This window comes from Varroa jacobsoni, unplaced genomic scaffold (assembly GCF_002532875.2).
Source record: "Varroa jacobsoni isolate VJ856 unplaced genomic scaffold, vjacob_1.0 scaffold_404, whole genome shotgun sequence".
NCBI lineage: Eukaryota > Metazoa > Arthropoda > Arachnida > Mesostigmata > Varroidae > Varroa > Varroa jacobsoni.
In genome coordinates, this window is record NW_019213306.1 from 657,177 (window position 1) to 678,430 (window position 21,254).

Genomic DNA, 21,254 nt, shown 5'->3' on the forward strand with positions numbered 1-21,254 from the left:
ATATATTAGTTCGGCCTTTATACATATATATATAAACGGAGAGGGATTGCATCCAGGTCTCTCTTTCCGCTTGTTATCCCGGGCGATAACCTGGGCGGACTGGATAGAGAATGGTATCTAACACTGACTACCAATAAAAAAGGAAGGTACCGAAACAAAGCAACTCTTTTGTCGAGGATTGTGTGCTTCGTCGAGTATAGTGCTATCCTAGGAGAAAGAGCCCTTTCATTCGTGCCGCCGACTCTCAGGACCTCCCAGGATCCGGCATCAAGTTAGTGAAGGCGGCGGTGGCAGCAACGGCTGTTACGAGAAGAGGGGTATAAGGGAAACAGCCGGGCGGATGAGTTGGGAGCTATCTCCGGCGGGGACTTTTTCGGCCGGGACGTTTAGGCAGAGAGAACCTGACAGGGGCAGGAGAGGCTGAGAAAGGGCCTAAGGGAGGAGGCGGGGCTTTTGTGCCGCCCTTTCAAGAGAGAGGGCGGTCGAGGCGAGTCGGGTCGAGCACAGTGAGAGCGGTTGCAACTGCTCCACATGCAAGAATAGAGACACCACATAGTACACGATGCTGACGGTAGCAGTAAAAGGCAAGAGTAAAAACGGGTAAAACTTCAAAGGGTGTCACACGACGTACAGGTATATATATATCTATATATACGACGATATGAATACAATCTGTGCAGATACTCCTTTCATCGCTGTCATTTCTTTCATCCACGTTCCCTGATAGGCAACATGAATGAAAAAGGGGAAAGCTAAACCGTTCGTGCCCGGTAGTAGCAAAGCTGTAGCTGGAAGTATTGATCCTTCTGATGTTCCTGAAGTGGTAAAGATATACTTGAATACGGATATTACGGATGACTCTTTAAGCGTTAATCGGGAGAGGTTGCGACCATTTTATGATAACGGCAATGTTAATGTTGGCGCTGCCCTTATTTTCAGTTTGGTAGAACTGGCGAGAGAGAAAACATTAAGGAGCGTTGTGTGCATATATTGCAATGCATTTTCTTACACCACGCTGTAAAAGTATACATAGAGATACATATATGATATTACAAGATTATTCGGAGCCTTGAAGAAGGCTGAGGATGACAACGAAAACTGACCCAGGGAAAAAAACTCTGAAAAGAGACTAATGGCGTTAGAAATGAACTTATATAACATATATATGTATATATATATAGTTACCGGGTCTGTCGCACGACCCATCGTCAGAATTGGCAGTGCTTGAAGGTGGCGGCGGCGGCGGCGAATGCCCGACGTTCCCGGCGCTGAGACCCAGCTGTTCGCTGACCTCGGCATGGTCGTGCTGGTGTACATAATCAAAAATGGTTGAGCCAGTCATCTCGACTTGGGATAGACCGAGATAAATTGAAACAGTCTCTGAGATATAAAGAAAGCGTCCGTCAGCAGCTAGCACGAATGCGAAACCGTCGAGCGATTGCAGAATATGCGTGCCCTGGTGCTGCTCGAACACTTCCGTTGCTACCGACCGCGACGGTCGAAGCGGACTCGCTAAAACAATAAACAAGTCACAAAGTTTGACGTTAATATTACACACGAATACACATGGTCCCACAGATACCGCACTACTACATACACTGCAGGCGCCTCTTGTGGCTCAGGACCTGTGCTCTAATCACCTCAGCTAATAATACCTCACCTCCGAAATTGACCCATGAGAAGGTGATCGCAAATGCGGAAGGGGATCGAACTACACTACTTGTATATAAGCAGTATAAGAACGAGTAAAATATACGCGCATCTTCGATATATATGTTGATTTTGGTGGGTACAGGCCTTTTATGTACTTCTATTCTAAGTGATCGTTTTAGAGTAAGAGTAAGACATATCGCACAGATAGGTAGAGGACACGACGAATGTTGGCTGCCACGAACCTTCCCTTTATGCAGTACTAGAATTTGCTGCGATTGAAGTAAAATACAGTAAGCTCTTTAATATTGTAAGGAATAACCCAACAATAATTGTGTTTATACTAGTACAATATTTAGACCCAGTTGCTGGTTCAAGAATAGCATGTCCTTTACAGACCTGAAAGTGACTGAAAAGTGTGCACACGCACAATGGACCATCGAATAAGAGGATTCGCTGAGCTAAAGAAAGAGGATGATGCTACTGCTGTCGTGCATTGAACGGACAACCAGTCAGTCGCTTGCGGCTTTTGGCGTCCTGGGAAATAGTGCAAAGACTGTTTCAGTATAGGTACTCTATATTACTTCTGATGGGTAGAGTACAGGCAATAAGCGGCAGTGGCCTACAAAATATGGAGATTTTTGTTTAGATCCGATCGAGTAAGGTCTTGTTATTCTTGCGGCCGGTGGCTGCATAGCATTTCAAGATCGTTCGCTTGATCCTGTTTTCGTGAAGAGGGATGAAGCGCCAAGCTGAGAAGTGGCAAAGAAGAGCGCCGGAGCTACGACAGATAATGAAAAGGGAAAAATAGATCAACTAGACTTTTGGAGGGTTATCGAGAGGAGGGCATATGTGGCGGACGTATGTAGTCCTGGTAGTGGCATTGCAGCTCAAATCGGCTGGCCTCTACTAGTAGTCGTAGTCGTCGTAGTAGTAGTAAAGATGTCAGGCGGATCAAAAGCGTCGGCGCTCGGTCGGTCTCTAGAGACCTCACAGTACTAGAGCATCTCAAGAGCCCACTGAAAGAAAAAAAGATTTGGCCTAGTACTATCAGGAAAACGCGAAAAAGAAGGCCGAATCCCGCAAAGTAGTAACCTGGCAGGCGACCAGCTACCGAAAGCGGGCGTAAGTATGTTGCCAACTTTGTGCTGTAAGATCTTTCGACGAACGACGGTGGCAGGCAAGGGGATGAGGGCAAGCAAGGGAGTGCAGTGACGATGCGCGAGGGCAATCGCGGTGTTCACTGACCACTGCTGGCGTACGAGTAGCGTGCAATAGCATAGGCGATGTGACACGACCCTCACGCCTGGGGGCTCTTCGCTTGCCCGGTAGCAGAATGCACTACGACGCCGTCTGATCGTTGATGGCTGATTTTCGATAACCAAGCCACCAACCACGATGGATCGCGGTTAGATATCCCAGGGGAGCCAAAGAACTAAAATAGGTACGAGTATACTCGTACGCACGAGAACATTCATACTGGTCTCAGTGGGGAACTGAGAACGAGCGCGACAAAAACATCCAAGTCGGCGTAACAGAAACATAAGAAATAGAGTAAATAATGACGAATGAGCAAACAATTATTTTGATGAGCGATCTATATTTTTTACATTTACAAGACACTTATATAACTATTATAAAGGGGCGCATTAATCATTGTTAGAAACAAAATTTCCACGAATCTGCGCAGTAGAATTTGCGCCGTGAAAACGCTTCATATATAGGTCTTTAGCTATATGACACTTATGTGGTTTAACTGAAACACCAAATGACACACCTTCGTATGCTATAACGAATGTACGCTGACATCAGCACTGCAAGCATCAGCATATCTCTGCATCGTAGTTGCTCCAAGGTGGCCAACATGGTAACGGTGCTTTTGGTGGTATTTTTTGTCCTGACAGGCTGCGAGGACACACCGTTATGTTTTCACACTTTATGTTGCTACTCGACGATCGTGTGCAACAGGAAGTTACCTCGTATAGCCGCCGCTGATTTGAGCATGTAGTATAGCTGCAGGAAAGCGATCAGCTTTTTCAAGATTAGTTAGCTTCTTCAAGAAGGATAACTCACAGCTACTCGATTAAGGTCGGCCGGCGCCCAACAACATAACCAGCAACGATTGCGAAAAGCTGCAAGACGACGTTTGAAACGAAAGCCTCCAAACGAAGCCTTCGAATCTGGTGGTGCTGCCGTGGGCTACGAGGTTAAGAAAGAATCGACTATGATCGGCTGAACAGCGGATAGTGAGGAACCGTGACCGCCTGTCTGCTGTATTGCTCCAATTCTGGTTGAGCAGGGACGTCCGCTTGATTAGTGGGTAGAAGGCAGGAAAGCACGCAGGCAAGCGAGCGAACAGCGGGTGTGTGCACATTGGACGGCCAGAGGACCGTAACACATAGGGAAAGTGTGCAGTCGAGTGGAGTTGATAAAGTGACGAGAGATGGCCAAACCGAGCTATGTTGCCACTAGTTCACCGGCGAACAGGGGTCAGGAAAGGGACTCCAAGGAAATGAACTGGGAGGCAGAATCATGGAGCTCCAGCTAAGCAGTCACCCCCCTCCCCCCACCCACAGACACACTTCTACATTCTCTAGTTTTGCTCAGTCCTCCGGGCGATTTTCCCCTTAAAACCCATGCAAATGGCGCAATAATCATAGATTATTTAGCATGTAGGTGTTTTTTTCAAAAAAAAAAGACGAAAATAGTAGTGAAAAGGTGAAAATTTGTAAAAGTAGCGTACAATGTCTCGGTTGGAATCATCTAACGATTTATGACACGCAAAAACACTAGTGTGCTTCATCGAGAAGAACTAAATTACACACACACAACGCAGTATACTGAAACCTAACTTTCATTCAATATACGAACAAACCATGACTTGGGAAATATGTATCTGAAAGCTATCGTAGAGAAAACTACATCAGATACAACTGGTTTAAATTTTACATCACGACAGTCAGATTAATAACTTAAACACATTTCAAAGCCAATGGCGTGTAGTAAATACTATAATGTAAAAAAAAAATCGTAACTATACACTTAAATTATAAGTTGTTAGTAAAGAAGGAGATGCTGGCTGCTTTCCTCTTGCCATACTTTTACGCGTGGTAGAGCACGCAAAAGGTATTAAATCGTCCCAGGTCCATGGCGATGGTAAAGAAGAGCAACTGGGTATGCGAAAAAATTCGCTGATCCTGCAACATGACATCGCTACTTTTCTCATCTATAATATCATTCAGCTCTCTATATCTGGCCACCAACAATGGTCAGTCTCAGGCTGAGTACATAGAAAAATGCGGTATCAGGAAGTTGATCTGAAGATACATTGACGTAAGCGAAGTTAAATAATGAACTTCTTACAAAAAGACAACAGCTAACTATCGACAACTTTAGCTAGTATGAAGCAACTTTAGGTAGTCAAAACCTGGCGGCTTAATTCTAAAGCGTCATTTCGAGGACAACCCAGGACAATATATGTTAAATCTACCCCATGTGTCAATTATCTTGGAGAGAATTACGGGTAATGATTGGGTGTTGTTTTGGACGAAAGCCTCTATTTCATAAATAGAAGTTAAGTAGTCGTAGCGTGCGAAGCGCAATTTGTATCACATCATGCGCTAAACCTGCAGACTCTATTCTGAACGATATCGCCCGGACAATAAATCCCTTAACAAGGCATCATTACTAACTTATTGTAAAGCTTCTCTAAAATAATTTTTTCCCTCCTTTAAGTGAAGCAACGGTAAAGCTGTTACTCACGAAATTCGCTTAAATCCCCTAGTCGTTCCAAATAATGTATCTGTTGGGATAAAAAGGACTACGTTTAGAAATCTTCAGAGAAGAGACAATCTTCTCGTATTGCCTCTTTCGATCACTCCACGTTGCCTGCAATCTTGCAATACAACAATCCTATTGATGCTATTATGTTTTCATATAATACACTTTATAATTAGGCTGCAATTTGTTGCCTTTCATTATACTAAGAGCTGCATTTCACCGTGCGTATAGGCTACAGTGCTATCGTTATTTACTAATCATTAAGTACTTGGGCAAAATGTTTGTTGGTATTTCGTTTGGGTTCTTGAAAAGGCCCGTTTTTCAGATATTAAAACAACTATCAGTTAGATGATAATTGGTCACAGTGATCTTTGCTGAAGACAATTAATAGTCTGAACAAGTCTCTAGGGGATTAGAGGCTAGAATGGCCGCAATATTTATGCGGCTCCTCTTTGGCTCGTACGAACGGAAGTGTGCCAGCAAAGCATACGCGCATCATGGGGGTATTTTGTCCTCCATCTCTCTGTGTGTGTGTATATATATATATATGCATATACATTGGGGTCCCAGCACCTCGATAACGTCTCGTAGGTGTTTATATGATCTTATTGCAGGCTATGGCACTTGTTCCACCAGAGGTAGCATCAACCTTTTTATCTCTTCTCAATAAAAGGCATTATCGCAAAGAAACGTTGCGGATCTCTTTTATGCCAAAACGGAAGCTACCGCCACCGTTGTGTATTTGTAAAAAAAAAATGGCGAATATTCAGCGCTCTCTCTTTTTTTCTGTAAGCCAATAGCGATATTAGGGTGTAGGCAACGCTGGACAACCAGCAATGGAGAGTGGAGGCAGTCACAATTAATGGACATGTATGGCCGGATATGGGCGTACAAATGATTCATAAGAGTTCGGTGAGGTATGTGTAAATTCCACGGAACCGACTTCAGAGGCATATGCCGAGAAGTATTGTCAGAGTAAAGGGCGATTTATATTGAAACTATCAAAAATCCGTTTCGACAACTATTTAACGGTCGCTTCGAGGGCTTAACGAAGCATTCTCGGTCTGAACTTCATAATGAACATACATATACTTAGATCTATGGCGAGCATTGCATGTGATCATGCCCTGCTACTTTAGCGACATGACGATGTCACTTAGAATGCCCTGAACAGAACCTACCAACCATGAACGAATTCTACTAGGTCATGAAAATAAGGCAATTTTAGCTGAAATATCGAATTGGGTTTAGTGCCCCGCCCACCGTCGCTATAGTTACGGCACGTCCCGCTAGTGTGTTTATTTCTAATTAACAACAACTGGCAACTTTGCTTCTACTACGTCGCCCTACGGGTAGCCATCTACAGGCTCGATCGTCCTTAGCCAGTCCTACTGTACTTTCAGCATGACACAATCGACATATTTGTAAAGTATTCAATAATTACGGCCCTTTGATATGTTTAACTTTTTATTAGAAGCTTCACCGATTTCCTAAATCCGTAACTGATTTGACCTTAGTTATGATGAATATAGGTAACGTGGACATTATGTTTTTTGGCCGTTTTGGATGTTTTAGTCCTTTCGACCGTGGGATTTTCGGAGGCTGCGGATCTACTATCAGACCAACATTTAAATCCGTGTAATTTTCTAGCACGAAGGGCGCCAATTTCAGCGGGCCTAGCTAGACCCACTAGTTTAGTTTTACTCGTGGTCACTATTAAAGAGTTACGTGAGAAATTACGGAGCCGCCAAAGTAGATTTAGACCCAGATTGACGCCATGATTGAAAACAACGTCACCAGAACAATGCGAAACTTCGAACTTCGTTTCCCTTTTCTAAGCATCATCATCATAATTTTGAAATTCATAGCAGACAGTCTTAGTATGCATGTGAATGAATAAGACCCTGTAAAAAATTATATTAGGTATTAAATATCTATACGCCTGATGTATATTCAGAGAAAAAAATCTGTAGCGCCTTTTGTTCGCAAACGATTATTATCTTTGAGGGTAGAAAAAAATTGGTGCCGAGTTGCACGCCCTTCAGCGTACTATGACTGAACTATTTATTATTATGACATACTATTATTATTCTCATTATATTATAATTAATAATAATTATTACGATAAACGACACTCTGAATATTAACAAAGGAACTTCATTAATATAAAAGGTGTTTCAATAAGTACTGCACTATAATAATACGTGTGAAGAGAGTTAAATTGAGCTCTTCGACGTTGAGACTTGTTGGACTCGTAGTCAGTAATGCTCGATACATGATAATCCAGAAGGTCGGTCTAAATCTGGGCTGCTTGGCCGCCATTCCAGGTCATGCTGGTATTCTCAAGCAACTAGCTTTGCACTAGGTAGACTATCCTCTTAGTAGAGGTATGGTCTTCCCTCAAACACCGCAGCTATCCACGGCTGTCGCGTACAGAACGTGCAGTTGAACTTCTTTATTGACAAGTTCACCTACTTTAAACAAGTTTAGCAAAAGCGACGTCTTTTCGCTAAAAACTACATCTGTCCCAGTGTAAACGGAAATTTGCTTCTGTCTACGATTGGCACATCCTCTGGATGATGAGCTAGCGATCACTGATTGTTGTGTCAAAGATGCAAAACTTCTCGTCGGAGGAAATCAAAGACGGTCTGCTACTTCATTATTGAGTGCACTAGACAGTCCTCCACACCGAGGAAGCTCTTGGCTTTATTGTCCTCAAGGAACATTTGCCTAACTTCTATGGGATACGACGTACTCCTTCGTGGTCTTCGTGAACAGTACCGTTACATCTATACACCCATGTCAAAGTTTTTTATTAAGTTCTGATCAATTAATTTTAGAACGATTTGCGCTGTACATTTTATTCATTTTTTTCGTAACGTGCTGGAACCTGCACTTTCTGTATCCGTATTGTCATTCGCGATGCGGTACATTCTCAGTTTGGTATGATCCAAGAAATTTATGATTTCAGTAGGGTTGGGCTCAGTGCATAAAGATTGCATAATAGTTAAATGACAGTTTTTTTTGTCTTGTATCAAGAGTAACAGATAAACGTATACTCGTTACGACAAACAACCCACCGAAATTTTCTCCAATTTCTTGTAGGGAAGGATAAGTATTATTTGCGCTAGGACCTGTCTAAATCTATAAATGAACACTCAAAAGTAAGCTGCCCAGCTGCAACAAAATACAGTTTATGAGGTTACATATCATTATAACGCTTCATCTTCAACCCGTTATAAGATGTATATACGCTCTTTTATCAGGAATTTCTAAGCTATTTTACCCTAGGCATTTGGGTAAGTCTGATCTTTGGCCTATATTGAGGAACTTCTAGATAAACTTGACGATCTGTTTCGGCCAACGGAGCCCAAGTTTGCCCCTTCGTCGCATTCCCGAGATCTCAATATGGGAACTGACAAGCGCTCTAATGGTTCTTACCCATAGTTTGTTTTTACTTGAAACACACATTACATTGCTTTCGTTATTGTTTTGTAAAGTATTTTTATTATAGACATGTATTTTTAGGGCACTCGAGTACCATAGGAGAGCCCTGTGTTTTACATCATTTTTTGTTCTATTTCAAGAGCGACCTATGAAGGTAACGTAGCGGTATAGCGTACAAGATTAAGACTTAAGTTTCTTGTCGGTGCACACTATATTGCCACGCATTATTAATCTTAAAATCAGTATCATAGTTATTTTTATCTGCCAGTGGTCAACACATAGGGTAGGAAATAATAGACCTTTCCTAAGTGATACGGAAAAATTGGTTTGTGGCTCGTGGCCTAGCTTAAATGTAATAAACGACAGACTGAAAGGTATCACAATGGTAGTGTCCTACAAGAAGATGTAGCGGAGTCCCCATTCCCTGTTACCTTTGTACATGAATTCGTGGAACAAGACAGAATCTAGATCAACGACTAAGCTCAAGAGATGGACCGAAGTCAGTTCCTGGAAGTCCAATTTGGATTTAAGGTGTGGGAGGGAAACTCTTGCCCGTCTTACCACTACCGAGGCCAATGGGGTATGCCTCGTCTTTATCAATGACGATTTCAATCATTAGGTGAACATGCCCGTTGAGGGTTGCTCCTATGCACGAATAGAGTGGACACCGACATCCGACTTCCTTACAAAATGGCCAAAAGGGATATTTTCATCTGTAGTAGGCTTTCCTACTTGTGATTGTTAGAACGTGTCTCATTCATTTATGGACCTGGACAATGAGGGAAATTGGAATGACTACCTGAAACCGCTTAAGTATTAAGGTAAAAGCAAAAACAATTGCATACGAAAAAGTTTTACATAGTAAAACAATCATATCAAGTTAAGTTACGATATTATAGCAAAGCGGAAATTGTAGTTGTCACTTTGTAATTGCCAAGTTAGTCATACTTTCGTCTTCTGTGATTTTTAGTGTGCTTGCTTCTCGGGGTGTCGGGAGTATTCATTCATCGGTGATTATAATCATGAATCGGTCCGTACGCTAACACCTTGCCCCTCCAAAAGCATCATCTTCCGCCCCTCTTGGTCATTAACTGCCTCTAAAGCTTTGATTGGTAGAAAGGCCGCTTTGGTGATTGGGTACCGCCTATTGCTTACGTATTGCTATGGCCTGATAAGGTCTGTTCTGTTACTTCTGCTGCTGTCGTCATAGGTCGCACTGGCAGGCGCCTATAGCGACTACCAAAACTGCTGCGGCTGCTGCTGGTACTTGGGCGTTTGCCGTTGGTTAGATGATTGTTTATTGGAAGGTTATTGCTGCTTTGCCAGTCGTCTCTTTCTCCCTTTTGGCTGTTGTCGGCTTCGATATGGTGGTCGGTTCCGATGAACGAATCACATTCATTCGCGTCTTCGTTGCTACAGCATCCGTCGGCCATTGCAACGTTCGCTACTCTGCTACGATCCTCATTGTAGCAGTCGGTATGCGACTATGCTACGCAATGACTATCCATCCATTCCCCACCTTCTATTTTCCTCATCCTGGGAAACCGCCCGCACTCCACCTCAACAACATCCATCGATGGCTTTTCTCTAACGTGTGCAGCACTAACCCCGTGTGTATCAGCGTCTGCGTGCGTGCGTGCGTGCGTGCGTGCGTGTGTGTGTATGTCTACATGAATGTATTTTGGTTCTGGCCGGCCATTGCTCAAGACAGAGAGCCCGCGTGCACGCGTGTAAATTACCATCGCAGTAACAGCGGGACAACCGCCGTAATCGGCAAATGTAAATAGTAATCCGTTGTTGTTGTTGTTGTTGCGGCCGAGGTTGGTTACTAAGGGTTTATGCTGCTACTGCAGCTGTAACAGTAATGTTGGCCAAGCGATATAATGGCTTTACTGCCGTGTGGGCGTGAAGAGAATCGCACAAGGGGGGTATTAGTGCAATTCCAGCTCAAAAGAATCTGGATTTGAAGTATAAGCAATGACGATAGAGGCTGCTTGGCCCATAGACATCTATCTGCTCTTGGGAACCATTAAACTTGGCCAGACGTTGTCCGTCTATCTTTTTATTTATCTGTGATGACATAATCTTATCGTAGACCAGCATGTAAACAGCGTTGTTGATTACTTTAGCCCATTATTTTGGCCCGTTAGTACGAGAATAAACCATCTACCATCGCCTGTTCTTAGTCTTTTAACTAAAAGTTCAACGCCTTAAACCAGCTGCAGCCTTAAACATCGTTGTCTATGTCATCTATTTCATTTCTTTAATCAGCTATACAGAAACACGCAAGTACCTTTAGATCTAATTTCCACTTTAGGATGAACAGAGGAAAAGGGGATCTGAAGTATTGCATCATTATTATGATCGCAGACACCGATTGGTAGTTTATGTTTCGTGGACGATCGTTCACCCACGAACAAGCGAAAGAACGCACGGGAGCAAAGCCCCCACAATGAAATCGAATTCGGACGGGAATAACAGTCATCTCGCTTCAACGATTGCGTTCACATATTATAGGATGCTAAGAAATAACAAATGCCCTTCTCCATACTGTATAGTACGGGGAAAGTTGCTTGTTAATTAGGCGGCAATTATTAACGAATGTGGATAAACACGATACTGTAATTTTTGTCGTTGAAACGTTCCGCTGAACTATTACCGCTGAACATCTTATCTAGCCAGTATACGATTCATGTGCAATGAGTTCACAAGTATCTTAAGTAAGCAATTGTAAATAAATTCAAGTGAACATTGACATCTTGTATGTTTCTAAAATTGATCTTATGGATGACTTTGGGCAGCTGGCGAAGCAGAGCGGGTCTTAAGAAGCGCAATCCTGTGCGTGAGGAGATGGCTTAAAGGTTCAAAAGTAAAGCTTGGCCGGGAGCAACGAGGGGCAGAAAAGTGCAACTATCGACACCCCAGCTGCGGGGGTGGATGGAGATGAAGGCCACGTGTGTATCCGAAGATGTGTATGTATATAGAGCGGTGTGATCCGATGAAGCCTGAAGAGGTAGATGGTGTTATCCTAATTCGTGGATCAACGAGAAGCGGTCCCGGGAAGGGCCTGAGATTGCCTAACGGCGATTGGTAGGGCGAAGTCAAAAACAGGAACAGGACGCAGTAGACGAGGGCCTCCCCCAAAAGAATACAACAACGCGATCAAGACCAGCGACACGAAAAAGGACGAGGAGAGACCGCAACAGCGCGTGTTTCAAATGCACGAACTAAAGCAAAGAAGCACCTAGGAAAGGTATGTGTATTATAGGTAACAGTTGGCCCGTTGGGTATGCACAGTCCGCTGCTATTCGCTGAGTTCTAGCGATAGACCTTGACGACCTCCTCACTCTCTATCTATTCAAGCTTATTGGTACCTAGTACCTTTTTATTTGTTTAAGGAATTTTGATTTTTTACTCTGAAGGCAGGTTTTAGCTACTGTACGATGAGAGCAATATATTCCGAAAGGATTGCGTGTAGGGCCGAAGTATCAATCTTTGTCAATACCAATGTGTTTTTACTCTTCTTACTTATTCGACCTTAAATAATATTGACTTGATCTTTCCCGGTTGGAAACAGCCAGGTCTATAACGTTTACTTCTAAGTTTCTCTAGTGCAATAGTTCTGCTAGATTCAACTATAAAAGCTCTCTTACTTAAGTTTACTCATTAGAGAATCATCACTTTGTCGTATGAATAAAAATTATCCTGATTATTGTTGTCATAATTGTTCGGTCGGTTATAATAGGTACCAGGTCAGTTCTTCAATGCCCAATAATTATCCATTGGATAAGAGCTTTCTTAAGCAAACACGGCCATAGAAGAAAGGTGTTACTTACATTTAAGAAGGTGCAGCTTATCGTGGTGCGTGTGGCTGGGCGAATGCAATGAGGAGACCCAAGGGAGGTCGGCGTGATGCGAGAAGTCTCGCAGCTTGAGGTACGAGATCGTGAGGCGGATAATCGAAGCCTTGTCGAGCTGGGAAGTGATAGCCGCCGGAAGGGGCAGCAGCTTGGCCAGCTCGTAAAATTCGAAGTTCTCTTTGCCCCGTCGCGACCTCGCCGCGTCTCGGCTTTTCTCCTTACGCATCTCCAAGATGCTGAAATGTCACAGAAGCGTTCATGACATTGCGGCAATGAAGCGGGATTAATAAAACATTGCAATAGATCAAAACATAAATAAATCTAAAATAAGTAAAGAAACGCGTTGAGAAAGACAGTTACGCTAAAAACAAACGATTGGTTAACACCAATCAAGCAGCAATACAAGTGTCATTACTCTGAATACTACCACGTAATATAGTCTCATGAGACGGTGGGCCGACATACTTCGCCACATACAGTTCGAACTAGAACTAGTTTTTTCCTCCAAATTTGATCTTGGCTCCAATGCTGCAAATAAGAGCGTCAATCAATGACCACATAGTAGCCTCCGTCTACGTACCCTAGCGCAGCACTTTAACTCTCTACAGAGGCCTTACATATTGTGTGTAGAACGGTATAACGCCATATTTGCATAGTTCCAACCTCTGAAGTGGATTTTATGTCGTACCTTTCCAACTGGAACTCATTGAAAAAGGCGGCGAATAAAGTCGTGCTCTTATGTGATACTTTTGCTCGAATTTACCTGCCTGGTTTACGGCCCAGATGGAACGGAGGGCCAGACTACTACGTTATTAGAGGCTTTTAAACAGCGAGATCACTTGAAACACGCTGTGGCCCAAATGCATCCGTGGAGCAAATGCGTCGTATTATACAATTCGCATTTCTTCCACGAACCGCTTCCTCAACCTCCTTCTTTCCCAATAATAAAACACTTTGTAGTTCTTTTCTACTTCTCTGTCCCCCGTTTCTCTGTATTTGAGATTGGTCCTAATTAAATTTCAGTTCTTCTCAAATTTATGAACCTCCCCTACCACTGCCGCTGCAGTCGCCGTCATCGACCCAGTAGCAACTGTAAAGTATGAGGAGGCACGCCTTACGTTTTCGTGCGGTGGGTTGTCTTAATATGTAGAAAAATCATAATAAACTTGTAATAACGAGCCGACAGGCAAAGCTTGTCAGGTTGGCGAGGCTGCAGCTTTCTGATACAACAACAACAATAACAACACTGGCGAGTCATCATTGATTGCTGTTATAGCAGACGAATTATGCTTAACTTTCGTTCGCTCTACCTGGTACTATATCTGTCTAATCGAATTATAGCGACATGTCAAACAGCCGTGCGCCTCAGACCCCCTGATACCAGCATCAGCGCTACTACGCCTTTCACATCAGCGTATTTTGATATACACGCAGATTCACTTGTACATATTTGCGCAGACTTTACAACAGGTCGCGAGTATCTGCGTGCAGGTCATTTGGCATGTATGCGGTCCCACTCACGAATGGCCTAGGTTTTCTAGTCAACAGGGAGAAGACGCAGAACACAACGCTTTGAAAAGCATGGGAATTTTTTCAAGCAGCGGACTTGATCATAAGTAGCGTGCTTCCCTCTTTTCTTTCTACCGAAATGAAAACATATGTATGTAGATAGAAAAAAACACACGGTTTCCCCTCTCAATGAGTCGTCCTTTACCGGTCCAAGTCGAGCTTTGATTATCACGGAGTGATACAAATATGCCCGTGTTATGCTGTGCGCTACTGGAAGAGAGAGAAATAGAGGGGGATAATATCAGTGCGAGACGACAACGCTGATGATGACACTGGTAGTAGTGTGTGAGCTTACAAGTGATACTGCAATGCTGCCGCAGTTGTTTCTCTACGAACTGGCGATCGGGACGAGAAAAAGGTCTCTAACAGAAGCGCGGGAGAGTTATTGGCCAATTGGTAAGAGCGCGTACTGCGTATAATCATCTAGACCCTATACTGAGTAAACGTAAGCGAGGACGAGAAGTATCCCCATCGCGCTGAAGCAGCCACGAAGGCAGGTTGAATTATTGGCGGCAATTCTTGCGATCGAATTAACCCCCAGCTTCCGCTGCTGCCGCCGCTGCCGGTACTGGGGTTGCTGCCAACAAAGAAAAAAGAAAGGAACCAGCACAAAAATAAGAAATTTGGGAATCGATGGGGATATGGAAAAAGACGTTATTAGAGCGGGTGAGTCGGGCAGGGGACGACCGACCGACCATCACAACTACTGCAATAATTCTTGTGGCAATGTTGCCCGCGTCGGTGGCCTATCGCTGCCTTGCCTGCGTTATTGGATAAAAGTGAAAATGAGTTATTAATCTTGTAGAGGCTGAATAAAATGCCTAATTCTGCATAAAGCGCAAAGGTACCGCACCTATAATGTTGAAATAATCACGGTTGAGAACTCTGTAACGTTTGTTTTTCAAGGGATGATTCGCGTCGTTTCGCCTATACACTAGAACATCCACATAACACGTTTCGTACACGTCAGTACGAAAACTCATTGTACAGTCAAGCATACTGAATGCTAAATAGCGAAACCGTACAGGGTGCCGTGCCCCAGTGCTGTTTTACAATTATCTTACTATTTAGTATATAATATAATAAAATTAACGTCATGACACCACACTCGGGTAGAAAGACTGAACCATTTGTATATTTCACTTATACCCTGTATTATTTATAGGCACTCAACAACACTGCTAAATAGTCGATGAGACATATCTTTCAATTTCATTATGTCGTTTAAGTGGTAAGCAACCATAACGTTCGACCCGTTCATTTTTTAGATGTATCTCGCCCATTATATAAAATACATAAGGATGCTATGGCCTGCAATACTATTTAAATAGCGTTTTTTAGTTTAGCTTTTTGGCGGCCGTAACCACAACTGTTCAAAGCAGTTGCATATAATCACCAATCGATTTTTGTTAAAGGACCAGCGGTTTCCTGATGATCACTATTTGTCGCCATCTTGAATCCTGTTTTCTTGCGGCTGCGGACAATGAGACATTTGTTGAGAACAGCCCGCATAGGCGTACACAACACAAGCGCCTCTATAAGTGAACATCGACGGATATTCGCATTGGCAGCATGCTCCCGTCTAATGGACATAAATCTCGCTACTGAAATACCAGTTACCCTAGTTCCGTTTTTCCCCATTCTATCTCATAAGTGTAGATCGACGGATCTTTGCACAAGGAGGGTTTGTATCATACACAGGCGGTGCGCCTTCCACGAGACAGAGACGGGTTCGGTCGTCCTAGGCAGACGCCCGTTATTTAACAGTTGCGCGAGGACGAGGAGCGAGGGAGTGGCAAAAATGTTCCTCGTGTACTCATATGCATATGAATGCAGTCTGCCGTAGGAAATGAAGTAAGGAAATCCATTGAGAAGGAAAAACCCGAGGAGAAAAGTAAGCATTGCGTCTGGGTTAATGACTGATAAAAAGGCCATATGGGAAGGGAAAGGCCAAATGGAAAATAAATCTTTTTAGTTCCGATTGTCCAGTCGGTCAAAAAATACGGATTTAGAGCAAAACTGAATTAAATGATTATTATTATTTTTTTTTTTTACTTCATTACAAAACAACAACGGAAACAGTAAAGATTTCGCATCGATTATAAATACTCGCTTGTTCCTAGAATGAGCTGGCGCTTCTGCAAAGTCCCTGTGTTTACGTTGTCGCTTTTTTCCTTGTCCATAATTAACGCCCGGGCAGGCCGAGAAGGCCGGATAAAGCATAGCCTGTATATCGTTGTTCGTGGTATACAAGGTATTCCACCTTGTTCCACTTTTAGCAGATACCTCACCACTCCCATTCCCCCTCCGCGGCTCACTGCTCTCTTCCTCTTCGAGCTGCTATCTGTGCTAAGAATGCTCGTTTATCGGGCGGCAAGGGGCAACAATTCGCAAGATACACGGTTCTCCTTTTAGCCGAGCTCATCCGTACATTGCTACTGAAACTGCTAGTATAGAATCGAGTACTATAGCTATTATATGCTGTCCACCTCTAAACAATGACAGTCTGTTTAGGCTGACGTCACTATCGACCATCTCGTCTTTTTCTTCTATTTTGTTCAACAAAAGTAGCAGCAGCAGCAGCAATGACGACGAGGACGCCGGTTAGATGCTACTACGTAATAGCGAAGTCGTGACGACTCCGTTATGCGCTGTGCTGGGCTGCTCCGAGTGCCTATCCTTCAGTCTCTGTCTTTCAGTTAGATGTATGACGATCGACGATATTGGAGTCGGTCAATGTAGCACAGCCGCCCACTACATGCCCCACTTATTTCTTCGGCAATTCCGCAACACTCACAACCCCCGGTCGGACTCCTGAACGGAGTCGAGCGAAGCCAACCCTCCATTATTTCGTTGCAACGATAGCCTGAACAGCTTTCCTTTCTTTCTGCGACCCGCTTAAAAACTGTCTTTTGTCCCAATAGTAGATCTGATCCCGACAACCTAGCGCCTAACCTATCTTAAACGTCCAGTCAGTCGCCGAATGGTTAACTATCCGTTGTGGTGATGATGGGGTAGACGCAGTCTGCTCACCTACAGCAGCAGATAGCCGTCGGGGGTGAAGCAGTGCTGATATTATGCTTAATTACACTAAGTGGCCAATAGGATAAGGGCACAGTTAACTGCAGGCGGCGGGCTACCGCTGCGATCGTCCCGGTGGTATTTCTGCTGGTGCTACTAGTACGCCTACTGCAAAATGGAGTCGAAGGCCTACTATGTAATGCAGCGGACCTCTGCTTATGTCCCGGTAAAAGGCCAAACTGCTATTGAAGCCCCTGTCGCTGTTAAACAGCTCTTAACTTGATACACACAACAGCTAAACAGCGAGTTTCTTTCACTAGTCCACTCGTGCTTCGGCCTATAGTGAGCCTATTCACAGTTAACAACAGCGGCATCAATAATACCAATAGAGCGTAGGAACTTATTTTTGTTATATGTTGCATAGAAAGCGTTCAGGGACGGTCGAATGAGTATAATCTGCCGGACACTTAGGTAGGTGTTGCGTTCGCATCGTGCATTCATTAGCGCACGTTCTTACACTCATCGTCACTTCGTTTTCTTGTCTTTTGTTGCTGACCGCAAAAGTTACAACAAAAAGACGGTGCGGTTAATGGCGGATTCTGTAACGTATGATTATCTGGTTGTAACCCAATGTGTACGCTAAAACGTACACCTCGAAATATATAAATAGTCATACGATTCTATTAGGAGTTTTGTCGTACTGAACTGGCTATCCGTCTGACTCCTATGAAGCTTATTCTGTTCTCCTGCTGGTGGGGTAGTATTCGCCTGTTCACGTACAAGCTGAACGTTACTAGTTTTACCGCTGTTATTTATACCCCTGTCCCAAGCAACGACCGTATGTTTGAGCGTGCAGTTGTATGCAGTGATAGACTTTGCCTGTGTGATGCACGGAAGTGACTGCTAGTAGCTGACGCATGTTTTCGAGAATCACTGCAACACATTCACAAGCTTGTTACCATCATAATTATCATTATACTATGACAAACAAGTGTGCCATATATATGAAATCTGTTTTCTCATAACGTTGTGGAAAAAACAACGAACGGGTTCACCGTGATGCATAACGTGTATACATATATATATATATATATATATATATATATATGTATACGCATTCGCAAGTGGGAATTGTGTTTTTCCGTAATGATGACGGTACGTGTAAGTATGCTCTGAAAATACGCACAGTTTTTTACTGGGTTTCTGGGCACTTTTATGGGTCATTTATTTTATGCGTGAACATTTGAACGCATATAAAGATGTGTCCATATGACGAGCAATCTTTCAGGGCTGTGTTAGGTTGTCTCAAAGCAGAAAAATTCGCTTGACTCAAACAACGTTAAATCCCGAACGCCAGCGTAACCGTACGGGTTATGTGTGTAGTTATTTATTAGCGTGGATTTAAATGAATGAAAATACACTTAACGTATGCACTCATTCGAGAAGTTTTCACATATCGTACCCCATAGCTATGTGACGAAAGCGTCTCAATAAGTAAATCTGGAAAAATACAATATTAATAACAAGATAAAGACAAACATAGTGGTTGATAATTATAATTTAATGAAATGCCATAGCCAATAACAAAATATGGCAGCCCACAGACAGTAACAGGACGATATACAAATAATTATGTAGCACTGTTTAGGGATTTGCTTGTTCAAAATGTCTGACATGTGGGCCTGTCATTAACGTCCGATCGTTGTTGACGGACGCCGAGGGTGATGACCACCACTGACTTCACTAGAACCCACTTAACTTCAGTGGCCAACAAATTTCTTTCGTCAGAGGCGCTTAATGCGAATGTTACAACATCACAGTGGCCGATATTCAGACGCATCGGGAAGAAGACAGGACCTAGTAGACGCTTTACTCAGCTGCCGGACTCCCATGTTCGCGGTCTGTTACCGGCTGAAGACTGACGCCGCATGAGGCGTCAACATGCCCACTCAAGTGCGAACAAAGATGAGCTCATCAAAGCTTGATCATCATCACCACCACCACCACCATTTCCCAATGCTGGCATTGTAATTATGATGTTCAACAACAGAAATAATAATAAGGAGAAACACGGAATTTGTTAAATATTCATTGGGACCTGAAGCACCTAGTTGTGTTCGTTATCTCAACAACACATATCGTGCTAGAAATACTTCGACACGACGCTAGCTTCATACAGGCCGCGCACTAGATAACAAGTTGTGCCATAACGTCCGTCGATTTACTTTGGACAATGTAAACTATCAATAGAAAGGTTACTAAAGATCGACGCCATTTTGCCGCTCTGCTATTTGGCCTTGACGAAAGACACTTTTATTTAGGGTCTTATTTAGTCGAGTCTATGTATGTATGTATGTATGTATGTATGTAAATATAATGCACCTGCATTCAATGCTATGGATCTCTGTGTAATTCCTGACATAGCGAAATAGTGATTTGTTTCTTTTTCTGCCCTTCAAGTTGTAGACAAAGCTGGCGAAGGACATTTAGAGTCTCTTACAAAGCTAGGGGAAAGGTATTTAGTGTGTTTATAAGCTACCAATCAACCCGTGTGCGTAGACGGGCCAACAGAGAGCATATATACGGCCAAGTTTTTGCAGTGAAGGTGGGTCCACAAAAGAGGGCAATTCGACCCACGGCCTGTCTATGGAGGAATTGCTGGACAATGACAATACTGCTAATGGCCTCCTCGCACTGCCATCCATGAACGGGATGCCCTGCAAAGAGTGGACAAAGGTTAGTTTCGTTGAGGTCTCATGGAAGTGCGGGTGGACGAGGCCAACTGTACGGCGGAGAGCGCTTTAGAGGTCTCGGGGGACCCACATTTGTGACTGCTGTCGGTGACTGCGTTACCGGTAGCTAGCTACAGTCGCTAGCAGCAATCGCTACCGGTTGGTATACCGCCGTTCGAGGGGGTCAGCTGCTTGCTATGCCTCGGCCTATACCATGAACGGATATAGGCAAAAAGCACACAGAGACACGAGACCTTTATCTAGCATCAATTTGGCGGTCAGTACGTATTTCACACTGGCTAACAGCAGCATCTACTGGAGATATAACAACGATCTCTCATTTCGATCCCATCCTATTCCCTGCCCATTAAACGAGGCTGCCAAGATTAACTGTAATGAAGTATAATATATCAGCAAACAATGCTACACGACACTTCATTCCATACAACGGATACCGAAACGTGTTGGATATTTGCAAATCCCTATTATGGGAGCGGCAGCTGTGACTATATATATATATATATAAACCAGATTTTACAATTCTTTTGCGTTTCTTGGATAGAGTACGGGTCCGACCTTGAAAGACATGACAAAGAACTGGTTCAATTAGAAATAATTACCACGTTATTCCGTCACTGATTCATAACAGCCCTCGATTATGCAGCACCTCGATTATCGACTCAGTTGAGATCGATATTTACGTAAGTACCATATATATATATATATATATATATATATAGTTATATTGTGTAGAGTGAGCGCACGAGGAAAGCCTAACAAGTTACAGACCCTATGTAAGTTCTATTAAAAATACCTTGATGGCACATGTAGCACATATGTCACTGCTACACATAAGAACCGAAAATAATGATACCACTTTTTTATGCGTTACAGGCTAAGAAAAAGTCATTCGTGCGCTTGCCAAATACTTAAGCCTTGCATGCAGTACGAAAAAGGTCCATGCACGCGGATATCGATCCAACACTGAATGCGTTTGACGTGCGTGAATTTAAGTTAGTTTGTATTTGTGAGACTTTGGCCCTGCTCCTAAGGTTGGATGCATAGTCTTATCAATGTCGTCCTCTTAGCTAGACCACTGGCAGTCGTTTGTCGATCGATGGAGGAGCTTGACGTGATCGTGTAAATTTACTTCAATCACTCTCCGATAACTGTTCTGCACTGTAGAACCTCATAT

At 43.4% G+C, this 21,254-nt stretch overlaps 1 protein-coding gene across 1 annotated transcript in view; it reads right to left on the reverse strand.

Annotated features, from left to right (window-relative positions):
- Positions 1-21,254, reverse strand: part of trh (PAS domain-containing protein trachealess) — a gene marked incomplete at its 5' end in the record, with an annotated part of 78,840 nt that overhangs the window by 4,462 nt on the left and 53,124 nt on the right. Inside the window, 2 exon segments of the mRNA XM_022832665.2 lie at positions 1,186-1,512; positions 12,714-12,973. Of these exon segments, the coding sequence (XP_022688400.2) occupies positions 1,186-1,512; positions 12,714-12,973 (587 nt within the window).